Source organism: Malaclemys terrapin, chromosome 4, assembly GCF_027887155.1.
Source record: "Malaclemys terrapin pileata isolate rMalTer1 chromosome 4, rMalTer1.hap1, whole genome shotgun sequence".
NCBI classification, from domain to species: Eukaryota; Metazoa; Chordata; order Testudines; family Emydidae; genus Malaclemys; species Malaclemys terrapin.
This window is the reverse complement of record NC_071508.1, coordinates 92142463-92168165: the sequence shown is the minus strand read 5'-3', so window position 1 is coordinate 92168165 and position 25703 is coordinate 92142463. Positions and strand designations below refer to the sequence as shown.

Below are 25703 nucleotides of genomic sequence, written 5' to 3'. Positions count from 1 at the left end.
AATCTGCTCATCATCTTAGATATCTATACATAAATGCAAGGCGCATCGGGAATAAACAGGAAGTAATGGAATTATTAGTACATGAGCTAAATTATGACTTAGTTGGCATCACAGAGACTTGGGATAAATCTCATGACTGGAATATAAATCTCATGAGGGGGGAATAGCTTGTTCAGGAAGGACAGGCAGGGAAAAAAGGGAGGACATATTGCATTATGTATCAATATATACACTTGTTCTGAGGCGCAGAAGGAGGTCAGAGGCAGAAGAGTTGACAGTCTCTGGATGAAGAAAAAGGTAAAAACCAGGGACAGTATCATGGTAGGGGGTCTACTGTAAACCACCAAATTAGGAAGAGGCGATGGATGAGGAGATGAAACAATATTAAAGGCACAACAGCAAACTATCCCAATGTGAAGGAAAGATAGGAAGAATTGTAAAAGGCCGATATGGTTCCATCAGGAGCTCTTTTAATGACCTGAAAATCAAAAAGGAATCCTACAAAAAATGGAAATGGACAAATTGCTAAGGATGATTACAAAAGAATAGCACAAGCATTTAGGGACAAAATCAGAAAGGCCAAGGCACAAAGTGAGTTACACCTAACAAGGGACATAAAAGGCAGTAAGGAGCGGTTCTATACATATATTAGGAGCAAGAGAAAGACTAAGGGAAAGGCCAGAGTGAAGGAGTTGGGGGCGCAGGTGTTGTTTTCATCCTCTACTTAGCAAGGAAGGGAAGTTAATCATGGACAACATCAAGAAGGCTGAAGTGTTAAATGTCTAATTTTGCTTCAGTCTTCACTAAAAAGGTAAATTGTGACCAGATACTTACCACAATTAATATTAACAACAAAGGGGAAAGAACACAAGCCAAAATAGGAAAAGAACAGGATAAAGAACATTTAGGAAAGTTGGATATATTCAAGTCAGCAGGGCCTGATGAAATTCACCTTAGCATATTTAAGGAACTAGCTGAAGCAATCACAGAACCATTAGCAATTTTCTTTGAGAATTCATGGACAGTGGGTGAGTTCCCAGGGGGCTGGAGAAGGGCTAACATAGTTCCTATTTTTAAAAATGGGAACAAAGAGGAACTGTGGAATTCTAGACCAGTCAGCCTAACTTTGATATCTGGAAAGACATTGGAACTAATTATTAAAAAATCAGTCTGTGAACATCTAGAGGCTGATAGCGCTATAAATAATAGCTAACTTAGATTTGTGAAGAACAAATAATACCACCAAACTAATTTCCTTATTGGACAGGGTTACTGGCCTACTGAATAGGAGAGAAGCAGTAAATGTGATATATCTTGATTTTAGTAAGGCTTTTGACACAGTCCCACATGACATTCTCATAAGCAAACTAAGGAAAGCAAACTAAGGAGAGAGTCCAGAGGAAAGCAACAAGCAATGATAAAACATTTAGAAAACTTAGCCTATGAGGAAAGATTTAAAAAACTGGGCATGTTTAGTACTGAGAAAAGCAGATTGAGGAAGGAGTTGATAACAGACTTCAGATATGTTAAGAGGTGTTATAAAGACAATGGTCATCAATTGTTCTCCATGTCAACGGAAGGTAGGACAAGAAATAATGGGCTTAATCTGAAGCAAGGGAGATTTAGGTTAGATATTAGGAAAAACTTTCTAACTATAAGGATAGTTAATACTGGAATAGGCTTCCTAAGGAGGTTGTGGAATCCCATCATTGGAGGTTTTTAAGAACAGATTAGGCAAACACCTGTCAGGGATGGTCTAGTATACTTAGCCCTACCTCAGTGCAGGTGACTGGATTAGATGATCTCTCAAACTCTTTTCCAGTCCTACATTTCTATGATTCTAAGATAGCTTCAGGACTTCAGAATTTATTCAGAGATGACCTAAAGTACGAGAGGCTCTCTAGACAAAGATGTCAAACATCAATCCATCTCAGGTGCAGATTTGTCTCCTCTTAGGAATTGTACCCAAAGTCCATTTCAGAGAGGCACAGAAATCCAAGTTCCATTTCTTCTCCTGTCAGGGATTGTAGCACAGAGATCCAGTTCTAGTTCATTTCCTCCCTGAGGCTACACCCAGGGTCCATTCCAGGTTGCCACCGACTTAACCTCCTTGTTACAAGTGAACTAAGAGATTGAGGGAGTTTTCTTCATATCTGATCCTAGGGCAGACTTTGTTATTGGATGGCTTTCACTTTGGACAGTTTCCATTAAGTGGCAGAGTGTTGACCCACATGACCAGAATGTAATAGATTCTAGGTATATTGGTGGCACCAACCCGAGATAAGCCTTATTTAAGTAGCAGAGAGCTGTTGCTGGCATGGATTATGGACCTGCTTCTATAGTCCTGCAATTTACATTCACACACGTAGGGCAAGAGCCAGCATCTAACTCCAGCAGTAACTTCTGATATCTGAGTGAGAATTATTGTTCCTTTAATGGTGTTGATCAATAATCAGGAATATGGGAATTCCTATACTAGAACAAACAAGATTTGTTTGCTCTAGTATCTTGCCTTCCACTGTGGCCAATGCCTAATATTTTAGAGGAAGAGTTAAAAATGAACACAATATACCTGGATATTTGAACATTACTATACCATCGAAGAGAAAAGCACTTCCTGGCCCCAGCTAGTGGTCATCTTTTGCCCTGAAGAATGAGGATTGGCAGCTCCTCTTTATTCTAAATAGTGCAACTACTGACGCTATTTTAGGGTTTTCACCTATGCTGTTAAATTTAGACCAGGGACTTTGATGTTTGGTTTGTTCCAGCCGTCTCTCTTCTCTATTTTTTCACCAGAAAGCTTTTACCAGAGACTGATCTGAAACGTGGGAATGACAGACAGAACAGTAGCTTCAGCACTACCAATCTGAGGATGGTTCACCAATCCGAGAGCTGAGCACCAATCAGAAAAGCACTTCCTTCTCATGCATAATACACAAATGTAGGACAGAGCAGAATCCTAGGGAAAAAGAACCATTGATGAATTCAGAACAAAGAGCTGAATATTATAGCAGACCCCCAGAAGCAGAAAGAGAAGAACCCAGTGAAGTGTTCTATTTGGAATTGGGTATGGCTTGACAACAGGGGTGAGGATTATGGGGAAGGGCTGAGGTAGCCTTTTCTTTGGTTTCTGCCCACCTGAAAAGGTAGGAGTGCTAATTTTTTCTTCATACAAGTTACTAATCATCCCTCAACAATATCATGTGGTAATGAGTGCCATAGGTTAATGATATACTGCCTTATCCCTACACTATCATTTGCTCTTTGTACTTCCTGTTCTACTCCTAACAGTACAGTATTGTTTAGAAGCAGACAAAAACATTTAAAAATCCCAAACCATCCAAAAATCCAATTACTTCAGGCTGGTCTTCCTGTCAATTGATAGCACAGGCCTTCAGATATAAAAGAGAAAGCTGGTCTTGGGCCATGTGCCTGCCATGGAGAAGCTAGGTCAATATGCAATAATGACTTATTTGTTCTGCTACACACACTAAAATAAGTTTCCTTTGTCCACCCTGGACTTGGGTAGAGATTTTTTAAATCAATCCATTGTGAAAGAAAAAGAAAGGAATCATATTTTTTCCAAGAGTCTCTAATTCCATCCCCTTGTTTTCCCTCTTCCACGTATTTTAAACATGACTGAAGTATATTACATATTTTAGATGTCTTTAAACCTAAGCCCCTGACCATCTATGATTGTTACAGGTCCCTTCGAGCTTTTCACTCCTTTCATGAGAGCAAAGGTATTAACCCCAATGTCCTGACAAATTTCCAATTGAGCAAATTAGGTTCTACCTATTTAAATTCCACTGCTATTTTAATTAGAGAGGATGATCTTAGCTTCATCTCCTAAAGCTGTTGTGGCAGTCTTCAGGTAAGCTATTGAACAGCTGCTATTTTCCATTCCAGAGATAGCTGCATGTCAGTGATGGGTGAAGTGATCACTATTGATACTGAACAGCTAGGTACTTGTGAGGAGCACTCACTCACTCATTTAATAATAAGCAGAAATGGACTTGTGAATCTAGCTGCCTCGGCCAGCAGAGACTAGTCACATGCCTGAAGTGGCATGGGCAGTCTCTGGGGGTAAGAATGACACCAGAAGGCAACTTTTTCCCTGCTACATTGGCAAGGAGATATCTGCAGGGGAAAGGGCCCCCCTAGAAAGGAAGTGAGTAAGAACTGAAAGTAGGAGAGGAAGGGATTTGAGGGTTAAGAATTAAATTTTAAATCAAACTTTGCTGTCTTTGGCTCACCAGAACAGGAGTCTTGGCTGGGTATCTCTATAGCAGAGGTAGGCAACCTATGGCACACGTGCCGAAGGTGGCACGGGAGCTGATTTTCAGTGGCACTCACACTGCCTGGGTCCTGGCCACCGGTCTGGGGGGCTCTGCATTTTAATTTAATTTTAAATGAAGCTTCTTAAACATTTTAAAAACTTTATTTACTTTACATACAACAATAGTTTAGTTATATATTATAGACTTATAGAAAGAGACTTTCTAAAAATGTTAAAATGTATGACGGGCACGCGAAACCTTAAATTAGAGTGAATAAATGAAGACTTGGCACAGCACTTCTGAAAGGTTGCCGACCCCTGCTCTACAGCAACAAAAGGTGGTGCCAGGGAATTCAAGAAAAACAAGAGCAAGGATCTGTTGGTGGAATTCTCCATGGGAGCCAATCAGGTGATATAAACAAAGAGCTTACAGCCAGCGTACTTAACCCATGCCCCTCAAAGGCAGGGAGGAGGAAAGGATAGCAAGCACAAGGAAGATTGCAAACAAACAGCCATGTGGGCTCCCCTCTCTCTCTTTCTCTGTTAGAACTCAGTCTCCCTGTTGTACTTCAAGGCACCCCCTTGGTTCCTATCTCATGTGCATTCTGACACAGCCAGGAATGAAAAAGCAACCGTGGGGAAGACCAAACTAAGGAACATCCAAGCTAAGGTTTGGTATTGCCCGATTTTCTTATCTGCTTTCTCTTCCTCTCTCTTTCTATGCTATCTCTTCTACCCTGCCCAGAGCTTTACAGATAGACCAGAAGCAAATACCCGTGAACTCTGGGAAAAGTCTGGATCAGCACTGGGAACTGAACGTTGTGACTCAGGCTCTACTGTTAGACCTAGCTTATCAACCCAGGGAGGCATCTCAGAAAAGAGCAGCCTTTGAAAAGAAAGAAGACGTAGAATTTTTCATTCATGGCCAAAGCATTAGGGGCCAGATGCTTGGCTCCAGTACAGCCCCTGTTGAAACCTCTAGCATTGTGAAGGCCTAACCAGTTACCAGATGATTCTCATAGCAAATGGGGAGCCTTTGGGTGATGGACAGCTGGTGAGTGGCTCTGTAGATGTTCAACAATTTGGGGATGACACAGAAACTGTGTGGGACATTTTGCATTTTGGAGGTAGAGGAATAGCGGCCCCACTATGCTTGATCTGTGAGAAAGGATCTGTGGCCTTTCAGGGCATTTATATTCACCCTGGAAGTTTCTTGGTGGTGATGACTGATGGTATCAACTGTTGCTGATGGTCCAACGGGATGAGTATGGATGTATTTCCTTTAACTATGGAGACTGTTTTTTGGGTAACACTCCCTCTGCCAAAAGTTCACCCACACCAATAGTGGCTGAGGACTATGCTGCCGGAGTATCAGACTGCATGCTTTGCCCAGGAATGTGCACTGACAATCGTTTTCAAGCAGATACTGGTGGTAAGAGGGGAAGAATGATGATAGTTAAAACTACACCAAACCATGTGAAATTTAGCTCTTGTGACCAGGATAACCCATGACATTGCTTAGAGAAATCGGCCCATAACTGAGGGAGCATTTTGGACTCAGTAGATTTGAGGCCAATAATCTCAGCAACAGTAAGTGAATCAGATGAAATAGGGGCATCATTACCTATTGAAGCTTTGGGAGGAAGCTAATAAATTAAATTAATAGGCAGCAGGTTTAAAACAAACAAAACGAAGTTTTTTTTTCACACAACACACAGTCAACCTGTGAAACTCCTTGCCAGAGAGTATTGTGAAGGCCAAGACTATAACAGAGTTCAAAAAAGAACTAGATACATTCATGGAGGATAGGTCCATCAATGGCTATTTGCCAGGATGGGCAGGGATGGTATCCCTAGCCTCTGTTTGCCAGAAGCTGGGAGTGGATGACAGGAGATGGATCACTTGATGATTACCTGTTCTGTTCATTCCCTCTGGGGCACCTGGCATTGGCCACTGTTGGAAGACAGTACACTGGGCTAGATAGACCTTTGGTCTGACCCAGTATGGGCCATTCTTAGGATCTTATGTAAGAGTAACCCACTGGTCAAGTGTATGTTACACATCCTCTTCTGTGTCTTATCCACAGAGGACGAGAGTCTGTTACAGCCAGCAGCTATGGAGGCTAGCTCTTTAGATCGAGCTGTGGAGACTCATGCGTTTAGCTCTGGAGGGTCTCAGTTCAGTCCTCAGAGTTGGCCATCACAGAATCAGTGACTTTATGGAGAGAGAAGTGGAGCAGACTTTGCTAGAAGCAATGCCTTAAGGGAACTGCCCCTCAGGCAACATTTAAGTGGCTGCAGCTAGCTAGCCTTACCAGGTGTTCTCCTCTTGCCCAGCTCTCAGAGGGATGATTATGTTCCGGTTTGTCTCCACATGTCGGATTTCAACTGTGAATTCCTGGAGAGGAGGAGCAGTATCCTGTGAATATATGGCCAGCTCCAGCAAGCAGGACTCCACACTCCATGGCAGGATGGGGCTATGCAGACTGAACTCACATCTATCCAAGAACCTGCTGGTGTTCAGGAGGAGAATGTGGCCTGAAGGGAAGAGTACAAGGGGAGAAGACATAAAAAGAGGAAACAAGAGGAAAGCGGGATTGAAAGAAGCAGTGGTGAAAAAGAAGGAGAGAAGAAATGACAAGAAAAAAGTAGAGGATAAAAAGAAGTGAAAAAATTAAGTTAAAAAAAGAAAGAAAATAAGTAGAGAACAGATCGAGAGAGAGAGAGAGAGAGAGGAGAGAAGAAGGGAAAAGAGAGGAAAAAAACCAAGGAGAGAGAGAGAAGGAAAAAGAAGGGAGGAGGCAATAGATATAATACTGGTTAGAAACATAACACAGACACGAGTGAGCGCACAAATATGAGGAGTCAGCTTAGCCTTGTCAAGGGGCTGAATTTCCTGGGACTCTCAATCTCTGTAGTTAAAAGTGGCTTCTTCTGACTGTGGTGGAAACAAAGCTAATTCACAAAGGGCCTGAATCTGGCCCACTGAAGTCGGCGTGAATTTCTCATTTCAATGGGAGCAGGACTGGACCATAAGAACATAAAAAGTATGGGCCAAATCCCAAGAGGTGATAAATAACGGTGAAAAGTGCTGAGCATCTTCAATTCCCATTAAAGGCAAAGTGAGCTGAAAGGGCTTGGAATACTGCAGACTTGGGCCCCTTCAAAACCTATTAGCTATACCCGGAGTTGAATTTCCCCAGCTTTTCTCAGGGTCTGAAAGTAGCTACCTATGGAAGTAGCTACACTGTGCACTGCTGACGAAAGAGAAGTGACTTGCCAATGACTGTGGTTCTTTGAGAGTGTTGCCTTTGCATTTCAAATGTTACAGTATGTGCATTGTATAAAAATGGGCTGTGTTAAATACGTATCAAGTTTCACATTGTACATTGCAATATGAGCAAGGCTGCCACACAGTAAATATTCCATACATCTATGCAACATGCTCAAGTCTAGTGTTTGATAAATATATGGAAAAATCAATGGCTTTTTTAATATACACATGATTCTTAGTGGTGTGTTCTCTAGAGTTTAGAGTGGAATTTCATGATAGTTTCATAAAGCAGGTATCTTCTATGTGGCAGTCGGAGAGAGACAAGGAAGGATGGCCATAGACATCTGTGTGTGCATATGTGTATCTCTTTGGGAATGAACTGGAAGTTTGTCTACCTTCTTTGTCTCCTCTGGATGAATGGTCTTCCAGAACTTGATGCTGCTGCTGTGACACCAAGGCACTCATTGAAGATAACACCCAGTCTGGTTTTCCGGAGGTGTCTGTAGATGTTACCCAGGAGCAGATGGACCCATAGATACAAGAGGTTTCTGGGATGAGAAACAGAGAGAGAACTTTTCACTGGTGTGCCACCTGGCTCCAGGGAGGGTGTCAGCCAGGATGTTAATGAGCAGATCTAGATTCATAGGTTCAGTCATACATTCTAAGGCCAGAAGTAACTATAGTGACCATATAGCCTGATCTCCTGTATGACACAGGCCAGAGAACTTCCCCGAAATAATTCCTAGAACATCTCTTTTAGAAAGTATCAGAGGGGTAGCCGTGTTAGTCTGGATCTGTAAAAAGCAACAGAGAGTCCTGTGGCACCTTTAAGACTAACAGATGTATTGGAGCATAAGCTTTCGTGGGCATTCACCCATGAAAGCTTATGCTCCAATACATCTGTTAGTCTTAAAGGTGCCACAGGACTCTCTGTTGCTCTTTTAGAAAAACTACCTTAATTGAAAAATCACCAGTAATGCCGAATCCACTGTGACCCGTGGTAAATTGTTCCAATGGTTAATTACTCTCACTGTTAAAAACATATGCCTTATTTCCAGTCTGAATTTGTCTCGCTTCAACTTCCAGTCATTGGATTATGTTATAGCTTTTGCTACTAGACTGAATAGCCTATTATCAAATATTTGTTCCCCATGTAGGTACTTATAGACAGTGATCAAGTCACCCCTTGACCTTCTCTTTGTTAACCTAAATAGACTAAGCTCCTGGCATATATCACTATAAGGCATGTTTTCTAATCCTTAAATCATCCTCATGGCTCTTCTTTGAACCCTCTGCAATTTATCAACAAAATAGTCTGCGACATCTCAGCTAAAAAGGAACTGTCAGAGGGAAGAGAGGAAGCTGTCCATGGATAAGAGTGATGGAGATTTTCACCTGATGTGGGGGAAAGGCCAACCTAGGAAAACAGCCCTGGACCTCTTTGTAAATCAGTATACTTCTACTGAAGTCAGTGGAGCTAAACCAGTTTACAGCTGTAGAGGATCTGGCCCATTTGTAAGTACGATCCTGAACAAGAGTGACATCCAACATAGCAAAGGAATTGAAAGAGGATGGAGAAAGACCCGTCTCATTGTGGGACACAGAACTCAGGAGGTTCTCAAATAAAATAGCTGAGGGTATGTTCACACCGCTGAAACTCAGTGAGACAAGAGGGTCTTGGAGCCTGCGTTCCAGCCTGAGCAGAAACGTCCACCCTGCTGCTCTAGCCCCACAGGCTGAGCCCCAGAAGCCCGAGTCAATTGACCTGAGTTCTGAGACTTGGTACCAGAGGTTTTTCTTTGTCGTGTAGACATATCTTAAGGGTTGCAAAATGGACGTCCTTCAGAACAGTTTCACCATCCCTAAGATGAGGAAGGGAGAACCCCTACTGACTGGAACCATGCAGCCCATTCACAGTACTGAGAGCAGCACAGTATCCTGGCCAAGTTATTTTTCATAATCGGCATATTATAAACCAGCAAAGAACTAATTCACTGCTGCCCTTATCAATCTGATACAAGCTCCCGGCAGGGACATCAGCTGCCTAATGCTCTCACTCACACATATGCACAGTGAGATGAATAAGTATTGCAGGCTGATATTCATTCAAGTGGTAATTATTATTATAGCATCTAGAGGCCTCAGGGGCTGTATATATACATAGTAAGTCCCAGATCCTCAGTTATTTAGGTTCCTAATGCCCATTTAAATCAATGGGAGTTAGGTGCCTAAATACCTTTGAAGATCTGGGCCTATAAGACTAAGCATTGGAGTCTAGGTTATATTCGGGCCTTACAAATGTGAATAGCACCCTATTTTCTACTTCTCAATGAGGGACCCAGTCTTAGGAAGGAAGGACAATAGGAACCAGTCTCTAGGGAGAGAATTAAAGTTGGGGACCGTATGTGAAGGGTGGGCAACGAAGAGCAGGGTAGAATTCAAGTTGGTTTGGTCCCTTAAGTGAGAATCTGCTAACTATTTTTGTTGGTTTAGATTTCCAGCCGTATCCATACATACTAAGGTTTTCCTGTGGGAATTTACGTGACTAACAACATAAGAAATGCCATACAGGGCCAGATCAATGGTCCATCTAGCCCAGTATCCTATCTCTGATAGTGGCCAGTACCATGAAAGTGTACAGAAAAGGGAAGCTAGAGTGATTCACCCCTATCTTCTCCTTCCAGCTTCTGGCAGTCAGAGGTTTAAGGTTACCCAGAGCATGGGGTTGCATCCCTGGCTGTTTTAACTAATATCCTCTTTACTAGGATATTGAGTTCCCCTTTGACAAAATTCATCCCTAAGGGATGTCTCCACCTGAACTGTGTGCTCCCAGGGGCAGTGAGTTATATGGGCCCGTGGTGCCTGGGCTCCAGCAAATTCAGGGCCCAGGGGACCCAGCTCCACCAATGTTCGGGGCTGGGTCTCTCCCTATAATATCCAGAGTAGATAAGTATTTGTAATTTAACAAGTAATTTGTAACTACATTAAAAAATATAATTATCACAGTAGGTAAATTCAGGAAAAGCACAGAACATAAATATGTAGTTCTTTGTCCTAGTGGTTCTGGCCAGGTTGTGAACCCCTTACTCACCCAGACTAGTGAGCAGTTCGCTCATATGAGAACACTCATTGAAGTCAGAAGGACTATTCATGCCAGTGACTGCTCACCTGCATGAGTAAGAGAGTTTATAATGTGTCCCTGTTGTTATTATAAGTAAATATTTATATCCTGTAGCACCCACACACCCAATCAGGGCCAGAAAACACAATCACTATGTCTGCAGTGCTACAGTCAAACATCGGAGATAGCAAACTGAAGTCTGAGTAGCAAAAATGCCAAACAATTTTCCATAAATTTTATTTACAAATAAATATTTATGGAACATTATTGCATTTCAAAATGTCTTACCAAGTCTTGAACTTGTAGTTACAGATATTAGAGCAATGTATTTCTAACCCCTTGAATATACAGCCACATAGCAAACTGCTCCACTAATAAAGTAAATACAACAACTACTTTCACAGTAACAAGCAGATGATTTCCCCACTTGCTCCAGCTGTACAAAGCCCCTGTGCCATCACCTCTAGGTTGTGAGGGTTCTCATGTTTGGGAGAGGAGTAACAAGCTTTACAACAGAATGGGAAATTGGGAGGGCTTGACATCTGGAAGGAGACATGAAGGGCTTATTGGGGAAGGGCAATCTGAGCTGTGGCATGAAGGGAAACGATCGGCAACTGGAAGAGGATGGCGAGGGCCATTTATAGAGCAAGGAAGTGTCGGATGCACATCAAATAGTCGGAGTGTTAAGGAATATCTGTCCCAGGTTAAATGTGCATCTGCTCCTCAGGTGGCACATGACAGTGGAGGCGGGGATGCAACTCTTTGGCTAGTACCTTAGGGTCAGGTTGGGATTTGGGGAACCATTCCTGGGACAAGAGCAGGGACTATTTCATCTATGTGAATCTTCTTTCTCCAGAGACCGGGGATGGAGAGCCAGAGCCCTGCACCTGGGGATTATAAATTCTGAACTTGGTGAGTTAAACATTAAGGGGAACATTTCATAAACTTAGGACTTGGTTTTTATGAACTGGTTTTCTCCCAGCTTGTCAAAGGCTCATTTTCTTCTTGGGGACTAAGGTGAAGCATGCAAAGAGATAATATGAAGTATGAGCATTGCTTGCCAGACAATCAATCAATCAAACATCTATCCAGGTGCTTACATGGCCCCATCTCTGTAGTACCTGTGCAACTCCCAAGGATTCAACATAGAAATAATAATAATCTCTCTTTTTTTCTTTCCCAGCCAATAAAAGAAGTAGCTTGATTAATTTATAGGATTTGGCAGCTTTGTTTGTTTATATTTGCTAACCATGTTCCACTATCTGTTATGGAAACTCATGTTCAGGTGAAGTAAGCAAACTGTCTTCCTTGAAAGAAATTCATATGATAAATGAGTTATGCAAGCTGGGACCAAGTTTACTGATTTGAAAAAAAGAGTCCTTTTTGATATGTACAGTTGCTGCGTGTTTTATTATGACACACCCAATTCAAATCAATAGGAGAACTCTTTTTGGTGGATGACCAGCTGGATGCAAATTTTGTTGAAAGGATGCACTAATGAAATATTTCTGTGTATGTCTTAGAAACTGCAGGGTGGGAAAGGAGGGAGCATAAACTAAAGGGGAATTATTGCAATGCTATTGAAATAAAAATATGGTTCCTTTTAAGGCTGAACAAGACCAGTTTTCTCCCTCACTGCCAAATATTGTTCATCCTCTGTGAGGGATCTCATGATAAAAGTGCCTCTCCACTCTCCTCCTCCCACTTGCTTTCCAGGACATTGGGTTTTATTACAATGGGGAGGTAATGACAGCTAATTGTTCACCATTTTCAAGGCATTTCACATCCTGGAACGGTTTCAAGAACTGCTGAATGCACAAGGAATATATGCAAAAAGAATGAAGGGAAACAATCTAAAATAGAAGTGGAAACACTGAAAAATTGCCCCAATCACCACAAGAGGAAATTTCAGTTGCCATGGAACTGCTATGAAGACACATACTCCATAGGATTCCAGCCAGCACAGACATACCATTTCAGAGAGGAATTCCACATTGTAAGATTCCTGGGAGACATTGACAGGGTCGTGCCACAACGATGTTCTCACTGCAGGAGGCCAACTCCTAGCTGGCCCTACAGGACATTCGCACTATTGCATAACTTCTCTGGTATGTGTATAGTAACAATATACTTATCCTGCTGTAAGTGAAAGGGTCCCCTATCAGGAATTGCCTCATGTAGTAGCCTTCTCCCTTTGCTCTTTCCTGAAGCAGAGCTATGGTGGGAGTGCAGACAAGAAAGGGTAGAGTTCCTGAAGCCTTGTGGGTATTGAACTGTGTGCCCGTTCCACACATGTGCAGAATCCTCCAAGAGTACCACAGCTTTGTACAGTTCTCTACCTTTCTAGCAGTGCTTGGCTCATTCTCTCAGCCCTTCACAAATGTGGGCACTCATTCAACTACTCCTGGTATCACAGGAAGCCTAGTTCATCCTACCTTCCTTGCAGCTACTTGCTCAGGTCTGTTGGGTTTTTGCAGACAGGTGGAGAAAGAATTTCCTTTGAAAATAACTTCACACTGTATTACTGCCGGGGGGGGGGGGGGTTATTTTCTATTTTCTGAGGAAACAGATCCATTAATTAGCATTTGCTTCAGGGACTCCACATATTCTACACTGATTGCTTTCATAGTGTGTTGATGGAGAAGACTTTTTTTTGTTCCGGGCTTTTTTGTTTTTTTCAGAATTGGAGACAGTGCCTTAAGGCTACATTAACTTGTTTGAGTCCGTTCCATCATCCTATGAAAGCCAGCAGCTTGGCTTTCTGGTAACCAGACACACACATGGAGATTATTCTGATTATCAAGGAGGGCAGCTCAACTCTTCTGTTCAGTGTGGGTCCTGCTTAAGAGATAGGAAGGACTAAAGGGACAGGAGTTGTAGTACCTGGACTGGAAGACTGATCAGATGACACCATCACATTTTTGCCTGGAGGCAGTCTGGGAGGGGGACTCAGTAAAGAAGGGTTTTTCTCATGTAATCCAGAGCAGGACACAGCAACTGTAACAAAACAATAAAGAATGGGGAACATTTAATGTTTATATATATATTGATCCAGGCTTAAAATTCTTAGGGCTCCAATTACATTACAATAGGAACATCCACCCAGTATAACCCATGTTAGTGCAGTATATTGCACCAAAATCTGCCCTCATCCTACAGTTGCAATACAGTGTTCCCCCAATTAGGTCTTAATTATAGCAATATGGCTCCCAGAGATGCACACACTATAGCAACATAATTCACCTAATGATGTCCTCTTTAGTACAGATATATTCTGCCCAGCTATGCCCTTGTCATCGCAACATATCCTCCAAAGATGCACTTGCTATAACAATTTACCCCCGAAGTGCCCATGCAACAGCAATATACTCATTCAATGATACCCTCCTTATAGTGTAGCCATCTATCTGCCTAGTGATGTTGTGTGTGTGTGTGGTTCTATACACAGGAGGAATATATAATTTTAGAAGTGTCTGGAAATGAGAAGGTGGAGGCAACACCATCTACCCACCAGCAACCCATGAGTCACCAGTCATGAGTGAATACTTTGCAGTTCACAGTCTGAGACCTACTGTTCCAAAACATTTGTAAAATAGTTTTACTGTGACATGTGTATCTACAGAATACATGACAGGATGATATAAAGGCTTTATGAGCATTCATTTGGGATCTGCATAACTTACTCATGGCTTCACCATGCATTAACGATGCCCCAGTATGAACGATGCCATGCTGATAAAACCTTTACACTGCTGTACAAATCCAGAGTCTGTCTTTATTGCCTTTCACAAAGGCTGAGATTTTCAAAGGATCCAAAACCAAACAATGTTCTTGTATTTGCCAGATGCCAATTTTAACTGATGTCCTAGGGTGCTCTCCCTTCTCCAGTGAAAACGGTGTTATATTTATTCATATTAGTAATTCCCTTGTACTATGTCTATTTGAGGGATGTCTTTGTTATCTATAGTCACCTCAGTGATAACTCTTCCTTTTGCTCCTTGCTTGGACTTATTCACATCAAATTTTAGGCAGATTTGTGGGGGTGGTCTTTTTTAATAGTGGTGAAAAGACCAAGTCTTAGAAAATGTCAAAGGACATAAGAATTATTCTGTACCCTGAAAAACCTTCATTTCCCCATGGTTTAGAGGAAATAACAAAAATACCATGGTAAAAGTGACCTGTTTTGAGCAGAGGTGTTGTCCTACTGGATCAAACTCTTGTCATACTAGAGATGACCCTTAGTCTCAATTGTCCACCAGGGAATGCTTTGCAGTCCATAGGGTGACAAGTTTTGAATAGAGGAGCTCTCTTACTGCAGCCGACTCTTGTCATACAGGAGGTAGAGTCTTGGTCTCCACAGACCAAAAGCCAAAGATCTCGTGATTTTCATGCTATGTCCAAAATATGCAAGGACCTGGATGCTTTACGATCTGAGCCAGTGATATGTGATAAAGAATTATCATGAGGAATGTCAGAAGCACAATGAAGATAACATTCCCCAAACACTGGAATGGGGTTGGGGAGTCAGAGAAGCCGAAGGGCGTAACCAGGTATTCATAGTGGCCATGTGTGGTACAGAGGGCTGTCTTCCACTTGTCACCTTCCCAGATGTAGACCAAGTTATACACCCTGCAGGTCAAGCTTGGTGAAGAGCTTTGCTATGCCAACCCATTCTAGGAGTTGTAGTACCTGGACTGGAAGACTGATCAGATGACACCATCACATTTTTGCCAATTGATCAGTGGAAGAGGATACTTGTTCCTGATGGTAGTATTATTCAGGGCATGATGATCAACACAAAGGAACAGTGTCCCATCTTTCTGTTTAACACACAGGATGGGGGCTCCTGTAGGGGATTAGGAGGGCTGGATAAAGTTCTTGGGCAGATTTTCATCCAGGTAATCCCACAGGGCCTTGAGCTCAGGTTCCAATAAAGGGTAAATGTGCCCAAAGGGAACCTTTTCCCATGGCTGGAGATCTACAGGGCAATTGTAGGTTGGTGCGGGGGGTAGGACATTGGCCTTCCTTTTATCAAAGACATCCGCGAGATCACTATACTTGGCTGGAATTGATGAACCAGTATTGTCTGAAGCTGAGGTAATACCGAGGAGGGAAAATACAAGTGAAATACAACTTCCTTTGGGTGTGGCACGGGCCCAGAGCTGGAGAGGGAACCTGCAGATGTGGTTGACAGGGCTCCGCCTATGCTAGGGCACATGTGGGCAGCAGAGGGGATGTGTTTGGAAAGCTTGCTTCTGATAAAACACGACATGACAGCTCATGAGGATCGCTTCTGTCTTTGGCTAGCCCATTTTGAAGTCTTTATGTTGATCCCCTAGTGATAACTGAAAACTGCCCTGATTTGCCAGGTGGTATGGAAATGGGGATTTCCTTTTGGATGGTTGGTAAAAAGGATCTTCCTCTGGCCACCGAGTTAGGACATAAGCAGCAACAGCAGCAACCTGCTAGTGCAGGCATTTCTCTCAGATTGCCACTCTGACTCTCAGGGGTTACTTGTGTACACAGTAGAGGGAGGCTAAGATCCACTTCCCTGGAAAAAGAAAAGGCTAGTACCCAGCCAAAACACCCATTCAGTCCTTGGCTTCTCTGTAGAGACTGGCACCACAAACTAGGAACTATACTGAGGCCACCATGTCATTTCATGATCAAATACATGAGTTTCAGATGGTAGCGGGATTTGAACCTTTAGTTGAAAGGTCCCATCTTTGCCTGATCTTCTGGGTGCAAGGATGGCCGCATCAGCAACAGCAAGCGGCATTGGTTAACGAACCCTCGAAACTTGTGGTGATCATCATCAAACCACTCTGGCAATGGGATTTTCAGACCATGCTCCAGGGCTGCCACCAAGGATCCTGGAGATGTCTGGACCTGCACTCGGAGAGAGGCGTTCTCTAACTGCAGCTGAGCAATTTGATTCTGGAGGCTCTGGAGTAGGGACGCCGTCTCTGGGACTGCAGCACCCAGGTGCTCAATCAAGCCTGGTAGGATCTGGTACAGTGGAGTCTGTGCAAACTGTCAGGTGCTGGTTCCAAGCAGTCAGGCCTGGTGGTTGGAGAGGAAGTTGAAGCCAGGTGGTCAGAGTCCACAGATAAGCCAAATTAGTACCCTAGCCGAAGTCCAGATGCAGGCCAAGGGTCAAAACTGATCAGAGTCCATGAGTCTTGGAGTCAAGAGGCAGATGGAGGCCTGAAGCAAGGTCAGAGCAGGGCATGGGCAAAGCTGGGGCAGGAACAGGAAGAACAGCAGGCTGGCAGTCTAGAGAGTCTGTTGCCTGGTGACTTGCAGTGTAGGTTCCTGGCTGGGTAGTGCTGTTGCACAGACTAATTTGCAACTCTGGAGGGGTTGGGGAAATACCTGAGCCTGGGGTCATCTGACCCAGGCTCTGCTCAGGGATAGGCTGCTGCCACATGCCTGAGGCACTGCAGGCTCGGTCATGGCAGCTGAGTGAACAGCACTTAGCCTCAGCAGTTCGAGCTCCATTCCTGCAGACCAAAAGGGAAGACAGAGCGCGCAGCACAAAAAACATTGAAAGATGGTGCCAAATGTGGACGGAAGCAAAGGGATTGCTGGGATGCGAACCAATACATCACGGCGCATTGGGGACAGGACCCAGAATGCCCCGCATCCCCTTCCCACAAGCCAGAGCACCAGAATGGAAAGAGGTGCTCTGTGGGATAACTGTGCATAATGCACCACTCCCAATGCTTCTGCAAGTGCGGCAAATGTGGCCATCCCAGTGCGCTTGCAACTGTCAGTGTGGACAGACTGCAGCACTTTCCCTACTGCGCTCTCCGAAGGCTGGTTTAACTCAAAGCTCTCTACATGTGCAAGTGTAGCCATGCCCTCAGGCTTTCATACCTAGCACTCTGTCACAGCGATCTCCAGGACTGAGATGTTGCGGTTTCTGGTGCTGTATTTCACCACAGTACCAAGGAACCTGTATCAATTTGTCCCCCTCAAAATAATGAGTATCCAATTTTTCTTTCTTCTAACCCACAATTTGCAACACTGGTTTATGTGATGGCAAAAATCCTGATTTTAGGTTTCTGGTAATGTGGTGATCAGAAATGGTGTACTTGTTTTGTATATGATGTGTTGTTGGTGTTAATTTTGCCTATGTCATCTGAAATGGCATTGATCTTTTTCACATCTATGTCACCTTGTAAATTCATGTCTAATTTGATGCCCACTGTCACCCAGTCTTTTTTACTGTTACTGATTGCTAGGATTCTTTCTCTCATTAAGTGTATGATTTCACATTATTTTCCCCCAAGCTATATTAACCTGCACTTTGCAAGGACTAATCTAGTTCATTACTTTCTGCCACGCTTCTAATCTGTCCAGTCATTATGCGTTACTGCTCTGTCCTCCCTGATGTTTGAAACTCCTCCTTCTCCGTAAATGTCAATAATGAGCTTTTGACTCCCTTGTTGGGATAATTAATGAAGATGTTGAATAAGATCTAACAATGATCTCTCTGGTTCTCCACCGGATGCCTCCCCAACTGGACACATTGCTGTTTATGTTATTCTTTATCTAGGATCTTTGATTCAGTTTTCAGTCTACATGGCAGTGTTCCTAACCAGATCAATTTGCACAAATTTCCCAATTAGACTTCAGAAATACCATGTTGAATGCTCTACTGAAATCAGAATACATTCTGTTTACTGCATGCTCCATGGCTGCTAATTTTGTAGTTTTACGTATATATATCTGAACAATCAAATTAGCCTGGCGAGATTTATTTTTTATAATCCCCTGCCATTTATTGCTCATGGTTCTGTCACACTGCAGATGAAAAAGGTAATGTTTTTAATTGTGCTTGAGCTCTGTTAGAGCCACAAGGGAGCATTGCTCACTTACACCACTGGCAAAAGGCTGCTCAGGGATCTTTTGGGTATTGGACACAGTGAAGCTCTGTTCTGCCACACTGCCGCTTCCCTCCTTTTGCTCCAGAGATAGGGCAGTGGCTGGCAAAGTAGGCAGCTAGGCATCTCTGCCAGCTTGACACTAATGGAATGTCCCCCTGCATGAGGGCAACGATCCACTAGTCATCTCTAGCTATTTTAAATCCACTTTGCACCACTTAGAGCACCAAGTGGACTTAGCAGACTGGAGAATCTGTCTTCTCAAAGTATTTGTTACAATATTTTACAAGGGATAGAAGTTAGACTGACAAGACAGAAATGGCCAGAATCGCTAGTTTTTCCTGTTTTGAAAGTTGGTACTACATTTGCTTTCATCCAGTCTTTCAGGACCTCTTCAACTGTCTTTGACTTTTCAAAAATAAATGCCAGCAGGTCAACAAGTTTGCTAGCTACAGAGCTGGCTCCAGGCACCAGCTTGGCAAGCAGGTGCTTGGGGCGGCCATTCCGGAGAGGGGCGGCACGTCCAGCTATTCGGCGGCAATTCGGCGGATGGTCCCTCACTCCCGCTCGAAGCGAAGGACCTTCCGCCAAATTGCCACCGCAGATCGCGATCGCAGCTTTTTTTTTTTTGGCTGCTTGGGGCAGCCAAAACCCTGGAGCCCGCCCTGGCTAGCTAATTCCCTTAGTATCCTAGAATTCATATTGTCCCGACTGGTTGATTTGTAAGTTAATGCTTGATTCTGTGGTTTGAACTGCCTGTTCATGCCACAGACACATAATGATTTGCCCCACACTAACATTTCCAGAAGGTATCAAAACTATACAGTGCAGAAGGTCTTTTGCATTACTTTACTGTCAATACAGAAAGAGTAAAACAAAAGAGAACGATGTTGAGTAACTCAGAGAGCCACCTAGCGATTTACCAGATCACAAGATCTATGACTCCTATGAGAGCTAGGACAAAAAACCCACTGATACATTTATTATATAATGCCTCTCCCATTCCTCACCCCCATACCTGGGCTGGTCTCCCTCTTCCCTCAGACACGTAATTATTGTTAATATGAATCCACACAGAATGGCTAAGTGTACCCAAGGCTCATTGGAGAGATGGACAGAAAAGACAAAAATGTGATTGCATGGAGCCCAATCTGCTGATTGCACTATTCCCTTACTAAAAACATTTCCCTGCCCTATATTGATACAGAACAAGGAGTCTGTTCAGACTGCTGGATTCTATGGTATCAGCAGATGTGGTCAGATGGCACATCTGAGCAATATTCTTTCCCTCTACTGGAGGGCAAGCATCATCAACAGCCACAGAATCAAACCCATTCGATAGGATCATCTTACAAGCCGTATCCCCTCTCTCTGCCTTCCATTGTATCAGATACATATTCAGACATACAGACACTGAACACACAGAGAGCAAAACATGTAACCATTCACTTTGACATACCAGAATATACACAGACATTGTTCTTCTTCAATGAGTCTGAGGTTCCCCATTACCTTGAAAATAACAGAATCCCAATTTCAATTTGCCCCACGTTAGTAGTGATGGAAAGTTGTTACCACCTGACAGTGGTTCATGGCCTATGTGAAACAAGCTGGCGGTGTCAATTCCATTCCCCTAGTGGACAGATGTATCCACATCACCAATACACACATTGAGACTGGGGGCAGTCTCCACAGAGGTCATTAGGAATGAGCTACCTCCCTACACCTAAAGAGGAAGCATATTTAGTGAGGAAATTTGCACTGTTGTTGCCTATACCATATCTGTTCTGGTGGCAGAGAACGTCAGTCTCCTGGGCTGTTCATCTGGCACCTTTCAACAGCACTACCTTAACCTAAAAACATAAAGAAGCAAATGAATATAAACAAAAGAGCTCCTTAGTCTTCTTAGTCTTGGGGCTGGGCCTTTTTAGAATACTGAGCCTAATGCATTTCATCTTCAGTGCACTACATCCTCATTCAAGGTTTCTCTCTGGTACCTATTCAGTCTCTGACAGAAAGGCAACTCTGTCTTTGGCTCCTAGCTTCATGAAAATCCAGACGCACCCCCAGTAATGAGATTCATTACTTCCAATGGCTTATCCATTCATTCACATTAATTAACTCATGAATAGGGATCTTAGAGATACATAGGATTACATCCCTCTATTTGCACAGGTATAAAGCTGGGCTTGTTTTCTGTCAAGAGACTCCATTCTAAGAGAAATGTATATTTTATTTAATGTGCTGTATTATTTTCTGACTTGCAGAGTTATATGTCTCCCTTTAATTTGAGATGGATGAACTTGGGGACTAAATACCTCCCTCCCCACACTCTACGGTGGGGTGGGCTCACCTTCCAAATAAGGGTTGGTTGGGGCCCACTGCTGGATTTGCAGAACTTACAGTATCTACAAAAACAATGAGGAAATTTGTTAGTCTCTAAAGGTGCCACAAGGGCGCCTCGTTATTTTTGCTTTTACAGACTAACACGACTACCACTCTGAAACCTGTTACAGTATCTAGTATTTGACCTGCAGGAAGACCTTTTCAGCAAATGGTGTGATCAGCACCAGGGGCGCTGGAACAATCTGTATAGTGCGGGTGGTGAAAGCCATTGACCCAAACTGTAAATCCTGTATATGATGGAAACCACTTCAAGCCAGGGGGTGCTGCTACTACACCCCCAGCACCCTTGATCCCAGCACCCCAATCAGTGCAGTCATCAGGCAGCCAGCCCACTTCCTTTCAGTAGCTTAAACAGAGCTCTGAATGGTAGCCTTAGCTTAGCTGTGAGAAAAACTTCCATTCACCAGAGGTTACAAATCCTGGCCTTTCAGGGAGCTGATAAAGGAATGTGTGAGCACTCTGTCTTTAATAGAAGCTCAGTGTCAGCACTAGGAAGGGATGTAGAAGGGGAGATAAGGGCTTGATTTGTCTTTAATAGAGGTGCATATGTTCCGGGGGAGGGGAGATGTGAACTTCTCTGATAAGGCAGCTTTATGCTTTTGAGGGGAGAAAGATGTATGTTCAAAGTCACCACCCTTTGGTTCTTTACAGCCTTGCTTCCCTGCATGAGAGACCAGTGACAAATCCTCCCTGAATTCATCCTTCCATCTTTTGTAATAGCCAGATGGCACCAATAAGGTCTCAATTATAATTTCACCCCTCACCCTGTGATTTAGGGTGTCTTGCGGCAGAGAATGAAAGCCTGTTTCCTATGTATCTATACAATCTGAGGAGCAGGCAGACGAGGTTCGCAAAGCCTGTGGCTGCGTGCTCCACAGATCTGAAAATGTTAAGGCAATCTCGGCTTTTATTTGAAATAAAAAGCATGTTCCCAGCCCTTTCTGTTGCAGAGATAGCCCTGAAAATATGCACTGATCACCAGGGTTGAAAGTCTCTCATGGTGCTTTCTTAATCTGGGTTGAGATTTTCAAAGCCAGCTAAAGGATTTGGCCACACTGCTTCTATTCATTTCAAGGGCTCACCATATCTTCCCAAGGCTGGCATTTGGGGTCCATGAACACGTCGGTGGATTTCTCACTTTTGGGGGAGAGCCTAGATCAGTGTGCATCTGGTCAAGGAGGGTTACCAGCCAGCACAATGCTACCAGCTCTCTCCTGGACATGAGTCAGTTGTGCCAGCTCCTCTACTGAACAGCCAGTGTGGCCTCTCGATACTAGGAGAGACAGCTCGATAACACGACTGGTAGAATAACGTGACTGGTGGATGAAGCATAATACTGAGAGTAAGGGACTACTGCATTCTTACCCCAGGCCTAACACTGATTCCCTCTGGGTGGCCTTGGTGATGTCACTAAGGAACGTATTCGATCAGAGCACTAATCCATTTAGTCCTGCCCCCATCTGAAGATGTTTCAGAGGATGGTCACACTGTAACTCTGTGGCAGAAGTAGGAAGAGAACCTAGAAGTCCTGATTTCCATTCCTTTGCTCTAAGCAGTAGAGGAGACCTCCCACAACAGCTATGTTCCACTGGGACCATGCAATTGTCAACCTATATGGGGATGCTCATGAGCACAGGAGACAGAGCGTTCACAGGCGCTGGACTTAGATTGTGGAATGCACTCCCAGAGATAGGAATGGTCATAGGACTGATGTGCAAAACTCTTCAAATTCGCTTTTCCTCAAAAAGGTCTTCACACATAAAAGCATGTGCACACATGCATACCACCCATAGAGTTATTTGTCCTACAGGCTAGGAAGGAAGGTAGGAAGGAAGAAAGAGATTATTATTATTTCTATTTTTAAATAATTGGGAGGCATTCATATTTTTTGTCAGCAAGGGGCATATAAGTACCACTTCTGACCTTCACCAGACCCTGCCAGAACAGATGCAAAACCTGCAGATATATCTCCACTGCTACAATGATCAACAACGTTCCCCCAGAATTCACCTTTCAAGATCCATGAGTCCTACACATGCCTATCACAGCAAATGGCGAACCTCATCCAGTGCATTGAATGTCTCAAAAACTATGTGGGTGAAACCAGACTCACTACTCTCTTGAATGAACTCGTGCAGAAAAAGGATAACAGACAAGAACATCTTATCGCCTTTGGGTGAACACTTTTCACAAAGCATTCGCTCTATATCGGACCTCATCTTCTAAGGAAATCTGCACAACACTTTCAAAAAGACAAGCCCGGGAGCTTAAATTCGTAACTCTGATAGACACCAAAAATCATGGACTGTGTAGGGATATTAAAGAAGGTACTAACCGTGATTCCCCCAAGTGACAGTGACCCCCCATAATTTGTCCCCCACACTTTAAAATCCAACAGTTTCACCAAGTACAAAAATCTCTTGGATCTTCTGTTAAAACTTGTAAGCTACCGTCTGCAGAAACCATTGATTGTATCTGTCCTGTGAAAAATACTTTATTACTACGTAAAACTTACAAACAAGTTAATTGACTTTGTTCTTGAAGTAATTGATACAATGTAAACAAATGCTATAAGCCGTTAAGTGACTTTCACTTTATTGTAACAGCAACGGCTCCTAGGAACAGACCCCCCACACTCTGTGATTAAAGGGCCGGGAGTCTCAAATGAATTAGCACACACCCCAAAAGTGGTGGAAACAGTAAATTAAAATATGGTTAAAATATGGAATATATGATGATAAATGTTTGATGTACATGAATGGTTAGGGAGGTGCCAGCCTAAAAAGGGAGTATCCATCGGCTGAAGAATGTGTCAAGTGGACCACCAGACAATCCCCGAAGGGTAAACTGGGATCCACCCCATCACCTGGAAGGATGAGAAACACAAACTGTGGACAGTGTGGAGCCACCAGGAATGTGCCATCTGCTGATTGAGTCAGCAACAGCAGGATGAAACAGCTCCCATAGACTAACATAGAAATTAATTCCTATAAGAATGGACTCTAAAGACTGAGGACTTTGAGTCTCTGGTTCTGCTGCCAACCTCCAGGAGCATCAAGTGCACCTGACACAGACTCGGCTCCATCCTTATGACCAAGATACCTGGCCAGTAACTTGGCATGAGCAACTTCTAGGCTGGTAACTATAACACCTATACAGAACTTGAATAAATGAGTGTGTGTGTGTAAGAAATAAGTAGTGATAGGAATAAGTAGTCAAACAACGTTGTTTACTTTTATCTTTTGCTTTATCATTATATTTACAATAAATGTGGCATCTTTGCCTTATCCCTCTTAATAAGATCCTGCTAGTTTTTATTCTATTGGTATAACAACTGAACAGAGATGAATCTAAAGAAATGGTTTTTTTACCCATGAAAGCTTACGCCCAAATAAATCTGGTAGTCTTTAAGTCGTTGTTTTTATTGGATTTATGGTTTATGACAACAATCTTTAGCCTCCTAATCCCCCTTTTTGTCTTATGACTACAGAGGTGTTTACAGGCCACTCTGCCTGAAATGGTCCCTTACAATATGTGCCAAATACTTATGGTAAACAAGTTGTTCCATCTTGCATTTAGCTGTGACGCGCAGAGTACTTTTCCCAAACCTGAAGAAGAGCTCTGTGTGGCTCAAAAGCTTGTCTCTCTCACCCACAGACGTTGGTTCAATCAGGGCCGCCCAGAGGATTCAGGGAGCCTGGGGTCTTTGGCGGTGGGGGGCTCCCGCCACCGAATTGCCGCCGAAGACTCACAGCGGAAGAAGCTACGGGGGCACGGGCCCTGCGAGAGTTTTCCAGGGCCCCCAGAGCGAGTGAAGGACCCCACTCCAGAGGCCCTGAAAAACTCTCGTGGGGGCCCCTGTGGGGCCCAGGGCCTGGGGCAAATTTATCCACTTGCCCCCCCATCCGGGCGGCCCTGGGTTCAATTAAAAATATTACCACACCCATTTTGTTTCTCTAATATAAGCACCTAGATAGAAGCAATAGCCCCCCCTCCCCACCGCATGTGACAAAGGCAAATAAAGGTTAGTGCAAAGGAATTACTACACAGGGAGAGCACTAGACCCAGTTTTTACAGCTTAACAACAAGAGTTTTAAAAAAAGAAGAGCCTCGTCCAGATCATTTAGTTTGGGGGTAGTGAATTTAGGCTGCTAGGTAAAGACTAAAGCCAGGACCTCCATGGTAGCATTCTCTGAAATGCTTCCAGTTCCACATGCAGGACCAGGAAGACAGGCAGAACTGCAGAGTCTTAATGTATGGATGAGCCAATGGTGTAGGGAGGAGGGGTTTAGGTTTATTAGGGACTGGGGAACCTTTTGGGAAAGGAGGAGCCTGTGCAGGAAGGATGGGCTCCACCTAAATCAAAATGGAACCAGATTTCTGGCATGTACAATTTAAAAGGTTATAGAAGATTTTTTTACACTAAGGGCTGGGGAAAAGCTGACAGGTGAACATGGTTCAGGTGGAGACAACTCTTAGGAAAGGATTTATTAAAGGGGGAACTCTATAGCCTAGTAATCAAAATAGGAAAGAAGTTGGTAAAGTACATATAGAGGCTAGTGAGGAACAGTCAAACATATAAGAGTCTCATTTAAATATAACACTTGAAGGCAAGCAACTGAATATTGACCAAATGTGCAAGTGCTTATATAGAAATATTAGAGGTCTAAATATTAAGATAGGTGAACTAGAGTGGCTGGCATTTAATTAGGATATTGATATAACAGGCATTGTA

General features: G+C 43.4%; 1 protein-coding gene and 1 long non-coding RNA gene across 3 annotated transcripts in view; one reads left to right on the top strand and one right to left on the bottom strand.

Annotated features, from left to right (window-relative positions):
* LTK (leukocyte receptor tyrosine kinase) overlaps positions 1-25703 on the bottom strand; it is a 151217-nt gene that overhangs the window by 78691 nt on the left and 46823 nt on the right. For both annotated transcript variants that reach the window (XM_054025414.1, XM_054025415.1), the window contains exons 2-4: positions 13557-13670; positions 7948-8100; positions 6594-6816 (exon numbers count right to left, since the gene is read on the bottom strand). In XM_054025414.1, the coding sequence (XP_053881389.1) occupies positions 6594-6816; positions 7948-8100; positions 13557-13670 (490 nt within the window). The remainder of the gene's footprint in view (positions 1-6593; positions 6817-7947; positions 8101-13556; positions 13671-25703) is intronic.
* On the top strand, positions 4783-13224 carry LOC128835766 (uncharacterized). Its single transcript, XR_008444698.1, has 3 exons — positions 4783-4949; positions 11530-11585; positions 12282-13224. It is a non-coding gene; the product is annotated as an uncharacterized LOC128835766 (long non-coding RNA).